Here is a 20,085-nt window from a genome sequence, read left to right as displayed (position 1 = left end):
CCTTACTGTCTATATTGTTGCTTGCCCCCTCCTTCCACCATCTTGTTGAGTGACCCCTTCTCGCCCTCTGTGTTGGCTTGTCTCCTCCTGCTGTGTGTGGTGTTGTTGCTTCCCCTTCCTCCCTTCCCCTTACTGTCGGTGTTGTTGCTTTCCCCCTCCTACTACCATGTTGTTGCTTGACACCCTTCTCGCCCTACGTGTTGTGGTTTGCCTACTCCCGCTGTCTGTGTAGTTTTTGCTTTCCCCCTCCCCCTTCCCCTCACTGTTTGTGTTGTTGCTTGCCCCCTCCTACCACCATGTTGTTGCTTGACCCCTTTTTGCCCTACGTGTTGTGGTTTGTCTCCTCCCACTGTCTGTGTTGCCCCCACCTGCCAGCTACAACAGAAAATGGGCTCTGAAGTGGTCAGCGCTAGACATGTCATAACACATTTTTTTAAACTCTCAGCCATGCCAATGCTGTTGTCATTGCTTTCTGATAACCCTCTGCTTGTTGCTTGCCCCTCCACACCTGGAATAAAAAAACAACATGACACGGTTGCACACCCTCCCTCCCCCCATGAGGGTTCCCGCTCCGTCCTCCCGGCAGCAATAAAGAAAGGTGACATGAAGCAGCCAGAGCTGGCTGCGTTACAGCATTTTTATTTCACTCCCAGTTATGCTGCTGTATAACATGACTAAAAAACATTGACAAAGGTAGTAGCTCGCTCACAGGTGAGACCCACTGGCTTTGCCAATGCTGGTTTTTCTTTATATCTCTATCTTCTGTTGATATTCTCTAACGTTATGCTTCTCACACTCTCTTCCATGGCCTTCCCATTGTGTCCTTCTCCCTCTTTCTCTCTACATCTTTCTTTTTCAGTCTCTTTTGTTCAATGTTTTCTGTTATCGTTCTCTCTCTCCCTCACCTTTCTCTCTCCCTCTCTAACTCTTTCTCTGTCTGCTCTCTCTCTCCCTCTCTAACTCTTTCTCTGTCTTCTCGCTCTCTCCCTCACCTTTCTCTCTCGTCTCTCGCTCTTTCTCCTTCTCGCTATCTCCTCTCTCCCTGTTTCCTTTCTCTCTGTCTCTCTTCCCACTCTGACACTTAAGGTGAGTACTGGCCTCTTTCACCAGCCCTCTCTCACCCAGTGGAAGGATCAGGAAGCGGAGGTGGTTTAGCCAGTCTGGTGTCTTGCTGGCCAGCTGATCCACGAAGAACCGAAGGATGATGCTCAGAAAAACCTGGTCCCCAGCAACAACCACCTTGACTGGCGGAGGCATCTGGGAGTTACAGTTACAGCTGGCAAAGGAAGAAAGAACGCAGACTGATAAGAAGGCAGTGCCACATGTGCGTCCACCCACCCACCCTGAGCCTGCCCCCTTGAGAAACTGTGACAAGCTGCATGCGCAGAAGAAACTGTAACTGTTCATACACATGCTCTAGTCTGTAACTGTCAGGTTATTTTTACCAGTCAGCAAACTGCTAGCTCCTCCTTACTGTTGACTGTACATGTTTGTATGACCATCTATGTATGCAAACTCTCCTATGTGTGCTTGAACTGCCTTCTTTTGAGCCCCTGTGTGGGTATAAAAGACCCATGGTCCTTCTACTCCTTGTGCTACATCATACACTACCGAAGGGTGTTGTGTGAATGTAGTTCTCATGAGGTTAATAAAGCTTTTCTTTTATATTCCAGTTTCTGTGCCAACTTCTATTCTATTGGTCTGAGGACTTGTGCAAAGAAGTGTGAACCCCTAGAACTGGTAGGCCTAGCTAAGGCTCACCTCGACAAATTGGTGCTTAATCTCTCACACCTATCCCAGGTGGAGCCCGGGGATTGAGTTATAAGGTATGACCTCAGACCTCGGTGCCCCGCTACAGGGCACATCTCTGGAATTGGTGTCACAGGCAGTTATATCGCACTGTAGAACAGGGTAAGTACCTTCGGTAAGACTCTTTGGATAAAGTCTCTATATAGCCAAAGTTTGCTCACCTTTTGAATGCTCCCCTATTATCAAACTGGATACTGAAAAATGTCAGCAGTACCTCTGCATGCCGGTAGGTGGCGCTGTGCTGCTCCGCACTGATGCGGTTCCGCTTTGGAAATTACCCCCTATAGGGGACACTCCCACGCACTGTCGTCCGTTGCTTTCCAGGCTGTCCGTGCCTGGGTTAGGCTCATGTAACTTAGCTGCACATTTTCTTACATTGTCCTCTTTCTGCACAATAACATTACTGCTGTGACCTTTTGCACATATTTGCGTGCGTGAAAATGTTGGATTCGTTTCTTTGAAACTACTTCTGTTTATGCATCTGGCTCCGTATAACATTATCACGATGCCTCGAACACCAAGTACAAGGCCTTTACGCACAATGTACAAATGTCATTCTATCTTCATCCACGGGGCGACGGAGATATCTACACATCCATAACATTGCTAATCTGTACTTACATCGCAAGGATACTTTTTTAATATAAATAAATAGCATCTCAGAGGATGTACTTCAGCTGACACCGAGGGTCCCTGCATGCTGAGACTTCACCACGCAGTGGTCTGCCATCTCCGTCAGGGGTGTCCAGTTCGTGACCAGGACGGGGTCCTACAATCTCTCCGACCAGATAATAGGGTTGGATCATCCCGTAGGGGGTTTCTTGGGTCTACACCTACACAAACTCCAGACATACACAGAGTAGGGTTTGCATAGAAGGAGTACGCCTGATTACTGCCTTGTTTCATATGCCTGCATATATACACTGCATTAGCACCATGGGAGAACTATATCTACTATTTACCCTCTTCTCTTAGTGCGCATAATCCCTTTTATCTGCTTCTGTCTACTGATTATCACAGCCCATGTATTCTATAAAAGAATAATTCTCTGTATCTTTCTCTAAGTACAAGTAAGCACGAGTGACTAAGCAGAAAGGTCCTGATCTGTTTCCATGATCCCTGAGGGGTCAGGGTTGTCATGTTCAGTGGTTGCCAGAAACCTTTTGATCCCTTGTAAGGTTAGGGGGGCTTACAGTGGCACTGTGAGCTAGATGGTCCCTAGGCCAACATATCCTTCAGGGGTGCTTGGAATCAGTCTAGGCACCTCACCCAAAGTTTATGTTGTCCAACAAACACGTGGATCCTATAGATTAGTGGGAACTACGCGACAGAGGGAGCAGGAGGGGGATTAAGTTCCTCTACCTACCACGTACATAGATCAGGAGGGCACTCTGGATAAAAATAAAAGAATTTCAGTTTTTTCTTAACTTAATCTAAGAAAATTGTCATTCAACCACTCAGCAACTCCCTGCAGGCAATGCTTGAAGACGGTCAAGGCCTTATCTTTATGCACCTGAAAAGACAGTAGGAGCTGAGTGTCGTCAGCATACGACACTACCTACACATTTCAGGATTTGATCAACTTAGCTAACAAAACTAGATATAGAGTAAAAAAGGTGAGGCTCACAGCCGACACCGGAGGGGATCCATACTTAAGTTTGGGGGTGGCTGTAAAAAGGGAAAGAGGAACCGACTGTAATCTACCTTCGAGAAAATATTCGAACAATAATAAAACCTATCTTGGATGCCACGCAATTTGATTCTCTCCTGAATGGTAGAATGTGATACCGTATCAAAGGCGGCAGATGGGTCAAACAGGACTACCATGCACCTAGAATCTGGATTCCAAACAAAAGGTTAGCTGCCTATTGACCAGTTTCTCCAGACTTTTAGCAGCAGCAACAAAAAGAGAGATTGGTCTATAACTGTTTCGTATTGCAGAGTCAGTTTAGGGTTTCTTTAGTAGCAGAAGTAGAAATGCTTGTTTCCAGCCAGATGGAAACACACCTGAATCGAACAAATTATTGAAGATTTTATTTGACCCAGGGTTGATGGTAGAGGAGACCATCCTAAAGAATTGAGGAGGGCATGGATCCCCATGTAAGTCAGATTTACATTTCTCCAGCTTGCTTTGGGTGCACGATGTGCACATCAGCGGCATATGCGTCTTTTTAGGATAGAGGGAGGTACCCAAGCCAGTCGACTGCTAGAGCACTAACCTTATTGAAATAGCACCTCTGGAGTGGTTAATCCCTTCAAAATATAGCGCCTACTTCTAAAAACCAGACCCAGGAGAAAGGCCAAATACCAGTTCAAGGATATAAAAAGCTAAAAACAAAACTGAATTAAAGGATCCCATTCAAAAGAACGAAACATTCCCCAACCAATTCTAAAATTTCTACAAGCTTGAGTCACATCAACTATTAAAAAGAAAATGCTCGTACCAAAGGTCAGTTTCAACGCCATGGCGGATGGACATCGGGGTCACCGACGAAGTCACTGCAGGCATTGAAGTCGTGACCCAAAACCAGGCACCAACGGTACAGCTGATGAGTTTCTCTCACAGACATTTGTTTGCGAGAGTCCATATAGAACTTAAAATGTCACATTTTTGAGTTTTGTTTATGAGAAAGTCTTTCCCAGGGGGATAGACATACACCTGTGCCCTGAGTACCCTATCTGTAATGATGTCTTGCACCGGGATGCTAATCTCGCCTGTCTTGCCGATTGCGGTCTTTTTTGGACCAGGGAGGGCACTAAAGCACAACCCTCATATGGTGAAATGCTACTGCATTCACCAGGAGTTAAGCAGCACAAGCTCGGTGAAGGCAGCACGCCGTAAGAGTGCACAGACCTTTTCACCGGTGTCACTGTGTTGTAAATTGGCAACAATCGATGTTGGCATTTAGCTGAAGCCATCTTGTTTTCAGCAGCCATCTTGTCTACCATGTGCTTTGTCCTCCCTTGCTGTCGTTTACTCTTGTGTTCTGCTTATAGACTGGCTAGACTTAGACACGGCTACTCTACGCATGCGCAGAAGAAACTGCAACTGTTCATACACATGCTCTAGTCTGTAACCGTCAGGTTATTTTTACCAGTCAGCAAACTGCCACCTCCTCCTTACTGTTGACTGTACATTTTTGTATTACCATCTATGTATGCAAACTCTCCAATGTGTGCTTGAACTGCCTTCTTTTGAGCCCCTGTGTGGGTATAAAAGCCTCATGGTTCTTCTACTCCTTGTGCTACCGAAGGGTGTTGTGTGAATGTAGTTCCATCTCGTGAGGTTAATAAAGCTTTTCTTTTATATTCCAGTTTCCGTGCCAACTTCTATTCTATTGATCTGAGGACTTCTGCAAAGAAGTGCGAATCCCTAGAACTGGTAGGCCTAGCTGAGCCTCACCCCGACAAATTGGCGCCCAATGTGGGGCTCATCGGCGGCTCAGATGCCTGAAGGAGTGGTCGAAACGGAGGATTGGAATCTCGCTGCGGACGATCAATGTCCAAGGAGACCCGCGTCTTGGCAACCACTGCGTTTTGCTCTCTTTCTGATCTGACCCTCCAGGTGGTGCCGGTCCTCGACTGAGATCTCTTCTGTTGATTCGCCGTGCAGTGACCATTTGGTCGATTCAAGAACTTGGCAGTTGGAATCTGGACATTTGGGATTGGTAAGGTCATTTGATGTGACGCTTGCTGTTTTGTTTGGTATTTGTATTGGCCAATTTTGGGATTTTGGAATTTGGTTATACATAAATTGCAATTTATATAGGCAGGTAATGAGGAGAATTTTCTCTACTTTGAATAAGATTTGAACGGCACAACGTGATTTAAGTGCTACTTTGCGTATAATACTGCATATCTTGCACTATTTTTGGCATGCCTGTTTCTAGCACACTTCATAGAATGTGTTGCTTTTTGTGGTGGTACCAGTTGCGTTGGCCTATGCATGGTTCATTTGATTTACGAAAGATTCAGTATGTGGCACAATGTATGTTTAAGCGAAAGACTAGGCAAGATATGTTTGACTGTGTAAGGATACGGGAGAAAGAAGTGCGTGAACGAATGAGGAGAGAGCAAGCCTTGATCGAAAGAGAAAAAAGTAAAAGTATTCATGCGAAAGCATTAGAAAATGAAAAACAAAGAAATGAAGGAGATAAAAGAGAGAGAAGATAGGGAGCATCATTTACAGGTAACTGGCCAATACGCTGTTTGGCGACCCCTCTATCCTATTCTTAACAAACCACAAGATGATTCTCTTTTGTTCGACCGTTTTCCGCCTCCGTATACTTTTCCTTCTGCTCCTCATGATTCGGATGAGGATTCTCTAACAGAGCAGGAGAAAGCACAGGACACCCGTTCTATGTTGACCGCTGAGCGTGCGTCTGAGCTTAGATCTTCTGCTCGCAAAGCCGTTCGTGGTACTGCTTCATAACTTATAGATAACATGCAAAACTGGCAGGAAAGGGAGAAAATATATTTTACCGAAGTATTTGCCGCAGAAGTCATTGACCGGTTTAGGAAACATTCTGATGAGTTGGAGCCCGATGATGTAGCAAATGACTGTAAGCAAATGCATGATGGTCTTTTTGTCTTTTCTCAGGTGGCTGACTCAATCAGACGTTTGGTTACATTAAGTGCTGATGCAGTCCGTTTGCGAGAAGAGAAAAAGGCAGCAGACACAGCTGCACAAACATCCCTGACCAGCTGGACACAGGCTTCTACCTCTGAAACAGATAAGAATGAGGTAGTTCATGTGAGACCTATGCGGGAAGCCGCACCTTTGTATGTCCTTCCTAGAGGTACGGGAACTAGTATTTATAATTGGGTTTACACTCCTTGGAATGGAGCGGATGTTATGGCTCTCAAAACTGCATTGCCTCATCCGCGGAAAAATCCAACCGCTTTTTATGAGGAAGTTGAGGGTGCCATTAGCTCTTGTACTATGACTCTGCCTGATATCGACATGTTTTTCGGATTGATATTACCCCGTAATATGTATAGAACTGTTTGTAAAGTTGATGATCGTGCGACTTTTGGGGCGTTATGGAAAGATTTAGAACAAATGGACGTAGAAGGGGAACCCGCACAGAAACCATGTCAGTTAATTTTAGACCTTCTCTCTGCTATATTGGTTAAGTTAAAGACGATTATTCCCCCTAAAACGATAGATTGGACTATATTAGCATCTTGCAAGCAAAAGACAGGTGAATCGGTCTCTGACTTCTTCACACGCTTTGAGGAGGCATTCCATGATTTTAGTGGCCAGTCATTGGCAGATGACACAGGCAGGGATCTGTTTGTCGATAAATATGTCGCCAACCTGTTGCCAGGAATAGCTAGTCGCCTAAAGGCTAGTGAGAGTTCATGGACTACTTCTTCTCCGGTTTCCCTTTTGACTATGGCTCAGTATTATGAACGACAGGAGTTAGAAGCTAAGGGTAATGAGGATAAGAAGACTAAGGAGTTAAAAACGAAGGTTATGTTAGCTCAGGCTTATGACCCGCCTTCTAGAGGTGGTGACAGGGGTGGAAGTGTGTCTTATGGTCCGTCTTTTCCTCCTTATGCCGGTCTGACTTTGTCTTCTGACCAGTGTGCGTACTGTAAGAAATTTGGACATTGGGCTGCCGATTGTCCGGCATTGCGTGCTCAGCAGTATCCACGTGGAGGGGGACAAATGAGAAATCGTTCAGGATATGCAGGGCCTAGAGGAAGCACGGACGACCGTGCTAGGTTTGATACTAATATGCATGGATTGAATGGGTTTAATACTTTTGATAGACGAACCAATATCAAATGTCTGATTATTTGCCGTCAGATTTGAAAGATTCTACTCATGCATAGGACTGCCTAGGATGGGGTAAGGAATCAGTTGAAGTTCCAGTAGATCAGAAGGGTCCCTATGTTACAGCACATGTTTTGGGTTCTACTGATCGGTTTCTGGTTGATACAGGAGCTACTGGTAGCGCTTTATCTAAACAATTGGTTCCAAGGGCTCCCCTGTCTGGCTTAATCATCACATCGATAGGTTTCGATGGAACACCTTCCCTTAGTCCACTGTCACAACCACTTGCACTTCATGGTGACAAATTTACTGCTCCATGTCCATTTTTGCTTTCTCCGAACACACCGGACAATATTGTGGGTCTTGATATGCTCAAGTATTTCAGGGCTACGATACGATGTTCTCCAGAAGGTGTACGTGTTATTTTGAATGACAACTACCCTGTGACTGAGAGATCTTGTCTTGTTAAAAAGGACATTGCATTAGCTTTCCTCCCTAGTACTTTGTGGGCTACTTCAGACACCGATGTAGAGCAAATGGCTATTCCATCAGTACATATTAGTGTCAAGGAGGGCGCGTCATTGCCATGTTTGCCTCAGTACAAAATTTCTCAAGAAGGCGAAGAAGCACTTGTACGCATTGTCCATGATTTAATTGAAGTGGGGGTTGTGGAAAAAGTTCCTTATAACATTTGCAACAGTCCTATTTTTCCCATTTTGAAAAAAGATACTGACACTAGGATTTACAAAGTTATTATTGATTTGAGAGAAGTTAATAAGATTTTAGTACCACAATACCCCGTGGTTTCTGACATAACAACACTTATTACATTAGTTCCTCCGACAGCAACTACATTCACTGTGACCGACCTCAAGAATGCCTTCTTTTCGATTCTTATTCATCCTGATAGCTGATATTTGTTTGGTTTCACTTTGAATAATCGATCGTGTAGATTTCTTAGAATTCCTCAAGGGTATACAGAGAGTCCTAGTATTTACAGCCAAGCATTGAAAAGACAACTTGATTCTTTTACTTTGTCTGAAGGAGTGGCTCTCATACAATATGTCGATGACATCTTGTTGGCAGCCTATACCCCTGAACAGTGTGAGAAATGTACTTTGTCTTTGGTTTCCTTTCTTGCTTCACACCACCACAAAGTGTCACGGAAGAAATTACAATATTGGAGACCTAAGGTTACCTACTTAGGTGACCTTCTGTCTAAGGAGGGGCGTGCACTTGCACCAGATCGCATTCAAGCAATTTTAGCCACACCAGTACCTTCTACTCAGAAAGATGTCCGTGCATTCATTGGTCTTACCTCTTTTTGTAGGTAATGGATATTAGGCTTTTCACACATTGTGAAACCCTTGTTGGCACTTCTGACCAAAGACACTCCAATGCCCCTTCCATGGACGACTGAATGTTGGAATGCTTTTCGCCAGTTACGTCAAGCTCTTTGCTCTGCACCAGTGTTAGGCACTCCAGATTATACGAAGGCTTTTACACTTTATGTACACGAGAAAGATGGGTGTGCATTGTCAGTTTTAGTACATACACACGGTGACAAGCAGCGTCCCTGTGCATATTTTTCCGCTGTTCTTGATCCCGTTGCTCGTGCATTGCCAGGGTGTTTCCGTTCAGTTGCAGCAGCAGCTGTATTCATACGTTAGAGTGAAGGAAAAGTTTTGTCACACAAATTGTTGGTGCTAGTACCCCATGCGGTTGATGCACTTTTGAACCAGACTAAGACGCAACACTTGACTAGTGCTCGTTTGACAGGATACGAATTGACATTGTTGGTCCCTCACATTACCCTCAAGAGATGTGCGACTCTGAACCCAGCTACTTTGTTGCCATATCCAGCGACTCAACCTCAGTCACAGAAGTCTCATGATTGGATATTCTTTACTGAGGAACAGACAAAGGGTTGCGTCGATTTGCAAGATACGCCCCTTCAAATGTAGATGGGGAACTGTGGGTTGATGGGTCTTGTTTGAAGTTACCAGATGGCACGACCTCAGCTGCATATGCAATTACGACACTTTAGGCGGTAGTGGAGACAGCTCGTATACCACAGAAGTCAGCTCAAGCAGCTGAGCTAATAGCTTTGACATGAGCATGTGAACTTAGAACTGACTTGTGTATGAACATTTATACAGACAGCCGCTATGCTTTTGGAGTGGCCCATGATTTTGGCCTACTTTGGAAGGAAAGAGGCTTTCTTACATCCGACGGGCTGCAGATAATGCATGGAGAACTAGTGCATAATCTTTTGACTGCACTAACATATCCGAAGAAAACAGCTATTGTCAAGTGTAGTGCACACAAGAAAGTACCTGATAAGACAGGACAAGGCAACACCTTTGCAGATCGCGTAGTCCATGAGACTGCGATACAGCGAAACACTACATCTATGTACGAAGTGAAGTCACAAGCTGAACGTTGACATGATGCTAGACAAGAAGTGCTAGATCTGCTTCTGTGGGGGAGCTTGAGCAGTGGTCTAAAGAGGGAATGTTGGATGATGAGGGCTGTTGGCGAAATAAAGAAATGAATAAATGGAAACTGCCTATAGCCTATCTACAACCTATGATTCATATGGCAATGGGCCGGCATATGTTGGAGCATCCGCAATAAAGAAATTGCTTACGCAAGTTTGGGAGCATCCAGAAATTGCCGGCTCAGCTAAAAAGACAGTACAGTCCTGTTTGATTTGTCTTCAGAACAATCCTGCCAAAGGGACACAAACTCCTACAGGAGGGTTTGCTACACCAACCACACCTTTTGAAGTTTTGCAAATGGATTATATCCAACTTGAACGTTGCAATAACTTGAAGTATGCTCTAGTGGTGGTATGTGCTTTCAGTAAATGGATAGAGGTATACCCATCAAAGGATAATACTGCTCTCACTACAGCAAAGGTGCTTTTGAAAGAATTCTTCCCTAGATTTGGTGTTTGCAAACTTTTGTGGAGTGACAACGGACCTCATTTTATCGGGCAAGTTGTTGAGTATGTCCTGAAAGGATTAGGGATCAAACAGAAGTTCCATGCAGTCTTCCACCCGCAATCAGCAGGGCTAGTGGAAAGGTATAATGCTACCCTGAAGTTGAAACTTGCGAAAATACAGGCTTCCACATCTTTGAAATGGCCTGATGCGTTGCCCTTGGCATTGTTGTCTATTAGATCAGTGCCACATTCACGATCTGGACTTACACCATATGCGGTGGTATTTGGGAGACCTATGAACATTTGGGGAGTCCCTAAGCCACGCCCCATACATGATGTACCATGCGTTCTGATGAGTGACTACTTATCACAGTTGACTGACAGTTTGATTTCTATTCATCAACAGGTTCGAGAAGCTCTTCCTGACAGATCCACAGGTGAGGCCCATGAACGCCGACCCGGCGACCATTTATTTATTTGCGGGTTTATAAAGCGCTTGAATAAACTCCTGAAGGAGTATCTCCGCGCTCCAGAGACAGCAGAAGCAAAAACCAGGGCAACAATAATAAGAACAAAAGTCATGTGTGACTACCTCATGACCTGACTTGTTTAGACCTGAAACATAAAAGTTTTCAGTTTTTTCCTAAAGGCAAAGTGATCTGAACACTGCCTGAGTTGGAAGGGAAGATTATTCCACAAAATAGGACCCACCACTGACAGAGCCTTGCCACCCTGTCTAGTCCTACTAATCTTAGGTACCCTTAGAAGCAACTGATCACTTGACCTGAGGGTACGTGTGGGAACATAGGGAACACATTTTTTTGACAAATAGGGAGGTCCTAGGTCATGTAGTCCTTTATGTACTATACAGCATGTCTAAAATTTCACTCTTTGGCGAACAGATAACCAATGAAGTTTTTCCAGCAGAGGTTTAGATGGAGACCTGGGGGGAGCATTGAGGACCAACCTAGCCGCGGTGTTCTGTATCACCTGCAGTCGGTCCAACACCTCTTCATTAGCAGACACCAGGAGGCCATTACAGTAATCAAGCCGGCTGATCACTAGAGCCTGGACAAAAGTCTTTCTAATGGAGTCCGGAAGGAGCAGGAATACCTTACGGAGGAGCCCTATCACATGAAAACAGGACCCCACCGTATTATTTCCATGTTGTTTCAGGGTCAGCTCCGGCTCCAGGCGAACCCCAAGATTCTTGATTACTAGTTTTGGTTCGGGGACTGGCCCCAGGTCCAGTGGCAACCAGTCAGGGGACCATAGTATTTTGGCCTCACCGAAAAGCATCACCTCAGTCTTACCAACATTACACTGAAGAAAGTTGGAAGACATCCACTGGGATACTGCTTTCATCCCCTCGGAGAAAGATTGTCTAACCTCCAGGGTCAAAGATTTAAATGGAAAAAGCAGCTGGGTATCATCAGCATAAGACACTGGACAGAAGCCAAAAGCTCTCGTAATATTTGCCAGGGGGGCCACATAGGTGTTAAAAAGAGTTGGGCTCAAGCAGGAGCCCTGTGGCACCCCCTTGGTGATCTTAACCTCATCCGACCGGAATTCACCCATGGTGACACATTGAATGCGGTCGGAGAGAAAGCTCTTTATCCAATCCAGGGCCTTGCCACCCAGTCCATTCTCAGTCACTCGTTCGATCAAGATCTTATGAGAAATGGTATTGAACGCCGCCGATAAATCCAGTAGTACCAGGACAACAGAAATACCCCTGTCCTGGTACATACGGAGATCATCAGTTATCGACAGCAAGGCCGTTTCAGTACTACATTTCGGCCTGAAAGCGGACTGAGAGGGATCAAGGCTTCCAGATTGTTCCAGGAAGTTAGACAGATGCTTATTAGTATGCTTTTCGATGATTTTACCCAAAAAAGGCAGCAGGGAGATAGGTCTAAGATTGGACAAATTAGTCCATGGAACGGAGAAGTTCTTCCGGATAGGTCTAACTAGGGTCTTTTTCCACTCACGTGGGACACATCCCGTGTTGAGCGAGAGGTTCACAAGGTTCTGAATTTCAGGACCAAGCACTCTACCCACGACTCCCATTGTTCTCGCTGGTAGTTGATCTGAAGGGCTCCCACTCTTGATGTTATCGATCAACATCTCTACCTCTAACAGAGAGATCTTCGGAAATTCACGACATATGCCAGGATTAGCACCTACTTTCGCCGGCGTGTGAATACCATGATTAATTATAGGTAGGATAGATGCCTCAATTTTTCCATAGATAATATCAATCTTATCAGTGAAAAAACCTGAAATGTCGTCGCATAGTTGTTGAGACGACATATCCGTACTTTCGCACGCCACCGGTTTTAGAAAGGTGTTTAAAATTTGGTATAGCACTTTAGGAGCATTACCTGCCGCCTCCAATTGTGAGGTAACATAACTCTTACGTGCAGCTCGGATGGCTTTATGGTAGGTACTTATTGCCATCTGGTAGCTGGATTTATCCACCTCCAGGTGCGACTTTCTCCAGACTTTCTCAAATTTCCTGGCGGTTCGCTTAAGGAGCCGTAACTCTTCGGAAAACCAAACTTCCTGCTTTTTGGCAGGACGGCTTTTAAATATTTTAAATGGGGCAATCTGTTCTACTGCAGTGTGTACAGCAAGTTCATATTTAAGTAGAGCAGAATCAATATCTGCCGTAGGCTGGATTTTCGGGGCGATATATACCTCCTCAAAGGTTTCATAAGATATTTTATGCCATTGCCTTCGCCGTACCGGAATCTGCAAAGAGCGGCTAAGAGGTACACAAATTTTGGGCATTGAAAACTCCAGAATAAAATGATCTGTCCAATTAGTCTGTCTAGGCGTATAGCACTTAATATCAGGAAAATTGGAAAAAATCAAGTCTAAAGTATGCCCCGCCAAATGGGTAGGCCCACTATTACACTGTTTTAACTCTAACAGGGAGACATCATTCAGGAAAGATTGGACCTCCATATTATCTTTTATCTCGCTGTGGATATTGAAATCTCCAAGCAATAGAAAGTCTTTATCTGTTTCGATATACGGGGCCAATGCTTCCACCAAAGAATTGGAGACTTTTTTTATAGGGCCTGGAGGACGATACACTAGTGATCCCTTCCTGCTATATTTAGCAGACGTGCCAATTTTAAAAACCATCATTTCAAAAGCAGAGTTGCAACATTGATCTACAATTGAGACAGCTATGCTACATTTATGCACAATCGCTATGCCCCCTCCTGCTTTCTTCGGTCGATCCAATCTGATGATCTTATACCCTTCCAGGATCCCAAGTGTGATGACAGGGATTGAGTGGGGTTTGAGCCATGTCTCCGTGAGAAAGCAAAGATCAGGTTCGTGCGTGGAGATAAGGTCCCAAACCTCAGTATAGTGTTTGGGAAGAGACCTTATGTTACATAACAAATTCTTCCCACCCTGAATGGTTTCAGTGACCATATGTGTAGTCTTACATTGAAATAGATCTGTAGTCCGGAGAGTTGGATCACATACTGCCTGAAAATGGCATTGCCTACATGAGAACGGCCCTTCGGGAGGGGTATGTTCTTCTAACCCACACGTTATCTGTGGTTTCATCCTTAAATACATCAAAGCCTGAGAGGAATAGCTCACCCTAACCTTAGTTGGGTCACTTACTCCAGAAGGTGTTAGTGCCATAGCCCCTAGCCCCGTCCAGGCGCGGACGGGCTTCTCTCTGGCTTGTCTCAGGCGCGTCCTCAGGCGCTCAGAGCGACGAGAGGGCTAAGTAGCCCCTCCTTGTGAACAACTAGACCGCTACCCGCTGCGTGTTAGCGGAAATGGAGTGAGTGTCTCGCTCTTACCTGTCCGCCCTCCGCTCTATGGCGCTAATTGCCGAGTCGGACCGGGGCGGGCAGGCTACAACATCGAGCAGACTTCCTTTGATATGAGCAAGTATTATTTACCCCAGTGACACCCAGCAACGTGAAAGATCGTTGTTAAAAACGGCGCTACAAATTTGTTTTTAAAACCATTCAGATTGTGCAGTATTTAAAACATCAAATCCCAATCACAAACATGAAATGCTTGGTCCAGTTATAATTACGCTTGTAGTCGCTATCTGGCGTCAAGCGGATCGGGGAGACACTGCCACTGTCCGCATGCAATGGTCAATGTCTTCGAGAGGTCGAACAGCTTGGAGCTCAGGTGGCGAGGACCAAAACAGGTGCTCCTGGCTGCGAGGACAGCGGTTCGAGTGACGAACAGGAAGAACTGGATTCACAGCACTCATTGTAAAAGAGTGTCACCTACCTTGGTGGAACCTGCTGTGCTGACTGACCATCAAGAGATTCTGGATAGGGAGAAAGGCCACGCCATATCACCTGACGAATCTAAGGAAGTCTTCCCGGACCACACGATTCCGGGAGTATCCCGATACCAACTGAGATCACGGAAAGAGCCTGCATTGTTAAAAAAAAACTGGTTGAGCTACCGTCCTGGGTTTGTGAAACAGAGCTGATGTGGCAAGGGGGGGGGGAATCAGTCCTACATAGTGACACCCGTCTTGACCCTCGGTGAAGAAACCAACGGCTGCCCAGGACTTTAGAGCTCCAACGATTGATTCAACGACGGAGTGATCATGTCTGTAGGGAGATCAACTGTTGCTAAGATGTGTAATCAAAAGACCATTTGTGCTGTAGGATTTGTTGTTGCTATGAATAGTTTTAGCAGTGACAACTTGGTTTGTTGAGAAAGGGGCTCCTGCCCGGCAGCTGCTGATCGCCACCACTCCAGTACCAGCTGAACATCATTACTTTACGCTCCCATACTATGAGCAACAGATTGATGGAGCAGATTTAATCTGCAGTCAGGCATTGTTTTATTTTTGTGCTTCAGACAGACTGCATTTAAATTGAATTAACATGTGTTTTGCAATGTAGAGAAAAGTGGCCTTTTTAGCTTTGAAGATTAATAGAATGTTTCTCTCTTCCCAGCTCATCCCTAAATTTACTATTCCTGTCTTAATAGACTTTGACTTGTTGCATATTTTGATAAATATTTTCAGTTAATAACACCTCTTTTTCTTTGTTGCACATTGCACATTTATTTTACATGTTGTCATAAATAATAGAAAAGCTGCTTTACACTAGTAGCTTGGCTAGGAAAACATTTATAATGAGTATTAGTATGGAGTTTGGAAACATAATGTGCTGATTTACATGAAACTAATATTATCTTTGTGTTTGTTTTATTTTGGGGCCTACCATTAAATGGCTGCCTGTGAAACCAGCAAGGATTTGGCTTGCTTTGAAAGAGAAGAGAGCATGCGCAGACTGTGGCAGCTTGACTCAAACCACAAAGGAGTCAAGGACAGCTTGAACTGTACATTCTTGTGATTGTGCCAATGTAACAGTTTGATAAAGTATCCGTCCTGCTGCGCTTTGACAGGAAGGAAGAAGACTATAGACACATTTTCCCTAGTAAATGTTGCAAATGTTTATAAATGTATTATTCATGTATACTTCTTTTGTTAAAACTGATATAGTCAGGTTTTTTTAATGCGTCAGGAAAATGAGAACTCATGCCACCATGACTGACCAATCAACATACAGGTTTTCCTGAAATGCAACATTTTGTGTAGTCTGCCAAAATTTTGTGTATAAATACTATCTCTCCGGAGGAGGGGCTGGCTTTCTCAGCTCAGCTGGCTTCTTGCTCATTTTGGCTTAGGCTTTGCTTCATTCTATGGGTTAGGAACGAGAACGTCCCGGGAGATTGCTGAAGGGAGGAGTGGCATCCGAGGAGTGTCAGGGGGAGGTTTCTTGCTTCCACGTCATATCTTGGCACTTGAGGCCGCATTCCTTTGAGGTCTGGTGAAGGAGGGGCTATCTCACTCCCTGCTTGCTCTTTAGACACAGACAGACAGAGAGTGCAGCTGATTAAAATAGAGTTAGATGCTGAACTATAGGTTTATGCTTTGACTAATTAATTAGGTCTGAAAATATTTATTTGTTTTATGCATTTATTTCTCTTTATGGGAGATTTTTGCCAACTATTTGATTTTTGATTAGCCTTGCAAGACTATTTTTCCTTAGAAATTCTTTAAGAGTTTGACTGACATTTTGCGCCACATTCCTATATGTAATGCTTATTGGCAGACTGTAAAATGTTCTGTATTAATGCTATTTTTCCTGTTTTCCAAATTCTGTAACCTGATTGATATTTTACTAATGAATAAAGGGTCAGAGAAAATTAACTTTTGACTAGAAAATAAAACCCTTTAAATACTCAACAACTCTCTTTATTGGCTTAAAATAATAATTGCATTTTTGACTGTTCATCTTTATTTAAAGTCTCCTGAAGGTATTACATGGTGTGAAGGGCCCAACACCTTTTGAGCGGTAAATTAGAGGTAGCAGGAAGGTTTTGCATTGAGAAACTACCAGTAGAAATTACCGCTCCATCAGTTTTTGGTAATCAGAGGATGGTTAATATTGATTAGTTTGGTGATTAATGATTATTGATTTCACCATCAACTATTCAACTATTGGATCATTGACCTTAAGTAGGGAAATAAAATAACTGCCCAAGTTAGATAAATGTCCAAGTCCTGATTCCTGACTCCAATGCTCAGAACCTGAAGACTGGCAAAGCAGTACTGGAAGGTGATGCAAGAAGTGGTGTGAGTATGAATAGGGTTGTGAAATGTTGTTAATATGCTAGCATGTATTTTTGAAGTGTTGAAAATAGTAAGGGTTTTTACTGTTGGTGATATTTTGCTCATTTTGAATTGGTGGTGTTATTGATTATATTGGTAATTACATAGGACATAATTTTTGGTTATTGATTACATGTTTTAACTCTTTATGTTAAGTTAGTGTCTTGTTCTATGTTGTCTGAACACGCAGGTATGCACACCTGTGGAATCCCGGGAAGGAATAGCGGGTGGTAAATGGAAGCCACACTGCACTGAGGTTACTCGTCTGTTGGAATAACACTGAGAAGCTGGGTAGGGCTGGCAGTGTTAAATTAGGGACTATTTTCTGTGTGAGTGATTGTAGCAAAGAGTTCGCTGGTGAAACTTTGGTCTGATATCACCTAGAAAGGGTCACACTAAAGGAGTAGCAGGTTCTTCTGAGCTTGATTGATAGCAAAAGGGTTCGCTGGTGAAACTTTGGCCTAAGATATATCCTGAAGGATAAGGCCAAATGAGTAGCAGGTTCTTCTGAGCTTGTGTGAAGGGTAAGCGGAAGGGATTTACCTGTAGTGTTTGAAGAGTAAACGGAAGGTCTTACTTTGTGAAGGGTAAGCGGAATGTGTTACTCGCAGTGAATATAAATCTATCCTTTATTTAGCACAACAGACAGTGTAGCGAATGTATTTATGTTGTTACTAACAGAGTTATTGATTCAGAGAAATATTGCAGTAAGATTTTGTGGAGGGTCAGTAGTAGGAGTGAAACTGACTAAAATTGAGACTGACAGCTTTGTAAAAGAGAAATTGCATTGAACTATTGCAAAAATGAAAATGTTTGAAGGTTTAAAGAAGCTGTTAGGAGGTAAAGTGAAAAATTTGTTTTTTATTGGTGATGCTCCTGAAGGAACACCTGTGCATTTTATGTCTACCAATTTGGGACAAAATACATGTATGTGGGTTCACCAATGGTGCAAGATTACTGAAAAAGAGGGTGTTTTGAGGTTTCCAAAAGATGGTACTTTTGAATTACAAATTATTGACAAATTAAGGGAAGTCTTATGTGAAATAAAGACACCATCTAAAACTGCACAATTTGAGGCCTTAAGCATATGGGAAAAGACAGCAAGAGAGAAAGCAAGTGAGGATAAAAAGGTAAAGCACCAAATGCAGGAGAAGAGAATTAATGATGAGAAAGAGCTTCAAATAAATAATGATTCAGGTGATGAAATAATGGATGCATTGTTAACTGAGTGTCCACCACTTTATGTGGTTCCCATTAAAAATACTGAAAATAGTGTACTAGTAAGCACTACAGTGGCTACTGCTTCTGTTGAACAGAGAAAAACACAGATTGAGAAAACTGTGCAAACATTTCAGATAGACCCATTACCTGTTGATTCAGCACTGACAGTGATACCTCCAGGTGTTAATGCTTCAAATGTGCCTGATTCAGTCCAAGAGTTGCTAACTGCAGATGCACAGATAATGCATAGAAAAATTATGACTGTCCCAATTAATATGGTCCCTACTGAAAAGGTTCAAAGAGCTGCAGAAGGAGTGATTATGGCAGGGTTTATTTCAGAAACTCAGAATACACAGATTATTGAACAGAAATTACCCCAAGCACTGAAAGGTGAGGGAAACATGGCCCTTACAACATCTACAGCTCAGGATAAAATAAATATATTTGAAAATGGGATTTCTCAAACCTGCTTTGAGGAAGCAGCAGTGATTAAAAAGATAGAAAACATGGGAGAACATATTAACACAGGCCCTGAAAAAGAGAGACAGCTTAGTGTTTTAAATTCAGCACTTGAACATGGAGAAAATAACAGTCCATGCTGTTTAAATAATGAAAATGTGAACCAGTGTCAGGAAAAATAATTAATTTCCCTGAGTAAGGAAACAGTTGTATGTGCATTAACTACACATAATGGCCTGACAGATTTGATCCAAAAATATGAATTTGATGTTTCAGGAAGTTTTCCATCTCAGAAACGTTTTAGGGTACATATGGATGATGAAGCAAATGAGAAAATGTGTTCTTCAGGAATGCAATTGCACATTGCAGAAATAAAATATATTTTTAAATGCAATGGGTTTGAGAAATTAGGAGACAAATGGGAAAGAAAACATGAGAAGAAAAAGAAACCACCAGACCTTGCAATGAAAATGGATAAGGAAAAGAAGCCACCAGATTTAGTTGAGAAAAATAATAAGCAGAATGAGGGAGAAGCTTTTGCTTACTCATTGAGAGAAAAGGTGGGAGAAGTGCATGTTCCTATGCCACAGAATAAAAGTGAACTTGCAGCATTTCTGAACACATTCCCACAATTGAGAGACAGAATTGTGCTGTGGTACCCACAAGTTGATGGATTTGATGACATTTTAAAAGAGTTGTGCATTAATTTGGAAATGTTCTTTTACATTGCCATGCAGACTAAATTGTGGTTTGAATCTAAAGTTGTGCAGAGGCCAGGTGAAGAGACAATGAAAAGGGTTTGCATGAATGCACCATCATTTTCTGTTGATATGGAGGAAAATATAGGAGTGATTATTTTCCTGAAGGGTGGAGTGCCAGCAAAGGATGTTGATTGGGTACAGATTAAAATAACACAGGATGGAAGTAAAGGTGGTTTGGTATGTGCAAATTCAGGTTTGAATGTTGTACTGCTGGAAAATGTGTCCTTTTGCCATCTTTATAGCAGATTTGAGCATTGGAAGAAGAAAAATAAATTTAAACATGATGCACAAAAACATGGAGAAATGCAGATGCAAAATAGACCAGCTAAGCAAATGCAAATGTCAGTTCTGAAACAGGTACCTATGGCAGGAATTTTCCAAGCAAAGATGGTCCCACAAAATATGGAAAAAGCTCAAA

The 20,085-nt window shown here is 43.3% G+C and overlaps 1 protein-coding gene across 1 annotated transcript in view; it reads right to left on the bottom strand.

Moving 5' to 3' along the window:
* The window catches only part of LOC147706698 (phosphofurin acidic cluster sorting protein 2-like), an 825,692-nt gene that overhangs the window by 132,660 nt on the left and 672,947 nt on the right, over positions 1-20,085 (bottom strand). The window contains exon 16 of the mRNA XM_086925834.1: positions 1,122-1,276. Coding sequence (XP_086781960.1) covers positions 1,122-1,276 — 155 coding nt within the window. The remainder of the gene's footprint in view (positions 1-1,121; positions 1,277-20,085) is intronic.

Source organism: Lissotriton vulgaris, chromosome 6 (genome assembly GCF_964263255.1).
Source record: "Lissotriton vulgaris chromosome 6, aLisVul1.2, whole genome shotgun sequence".
Lineage (NCBI taxonomy): Eukaryota > Metazoa > Chordata > Amphibia > Caudata > Salamandridae > Lissotriton > Lissotriton vulgaris.
Note: the sequence above shows the minus strand (reverse complement) of the source record. Positions and strands in the feature narration are given on the sequence as shown.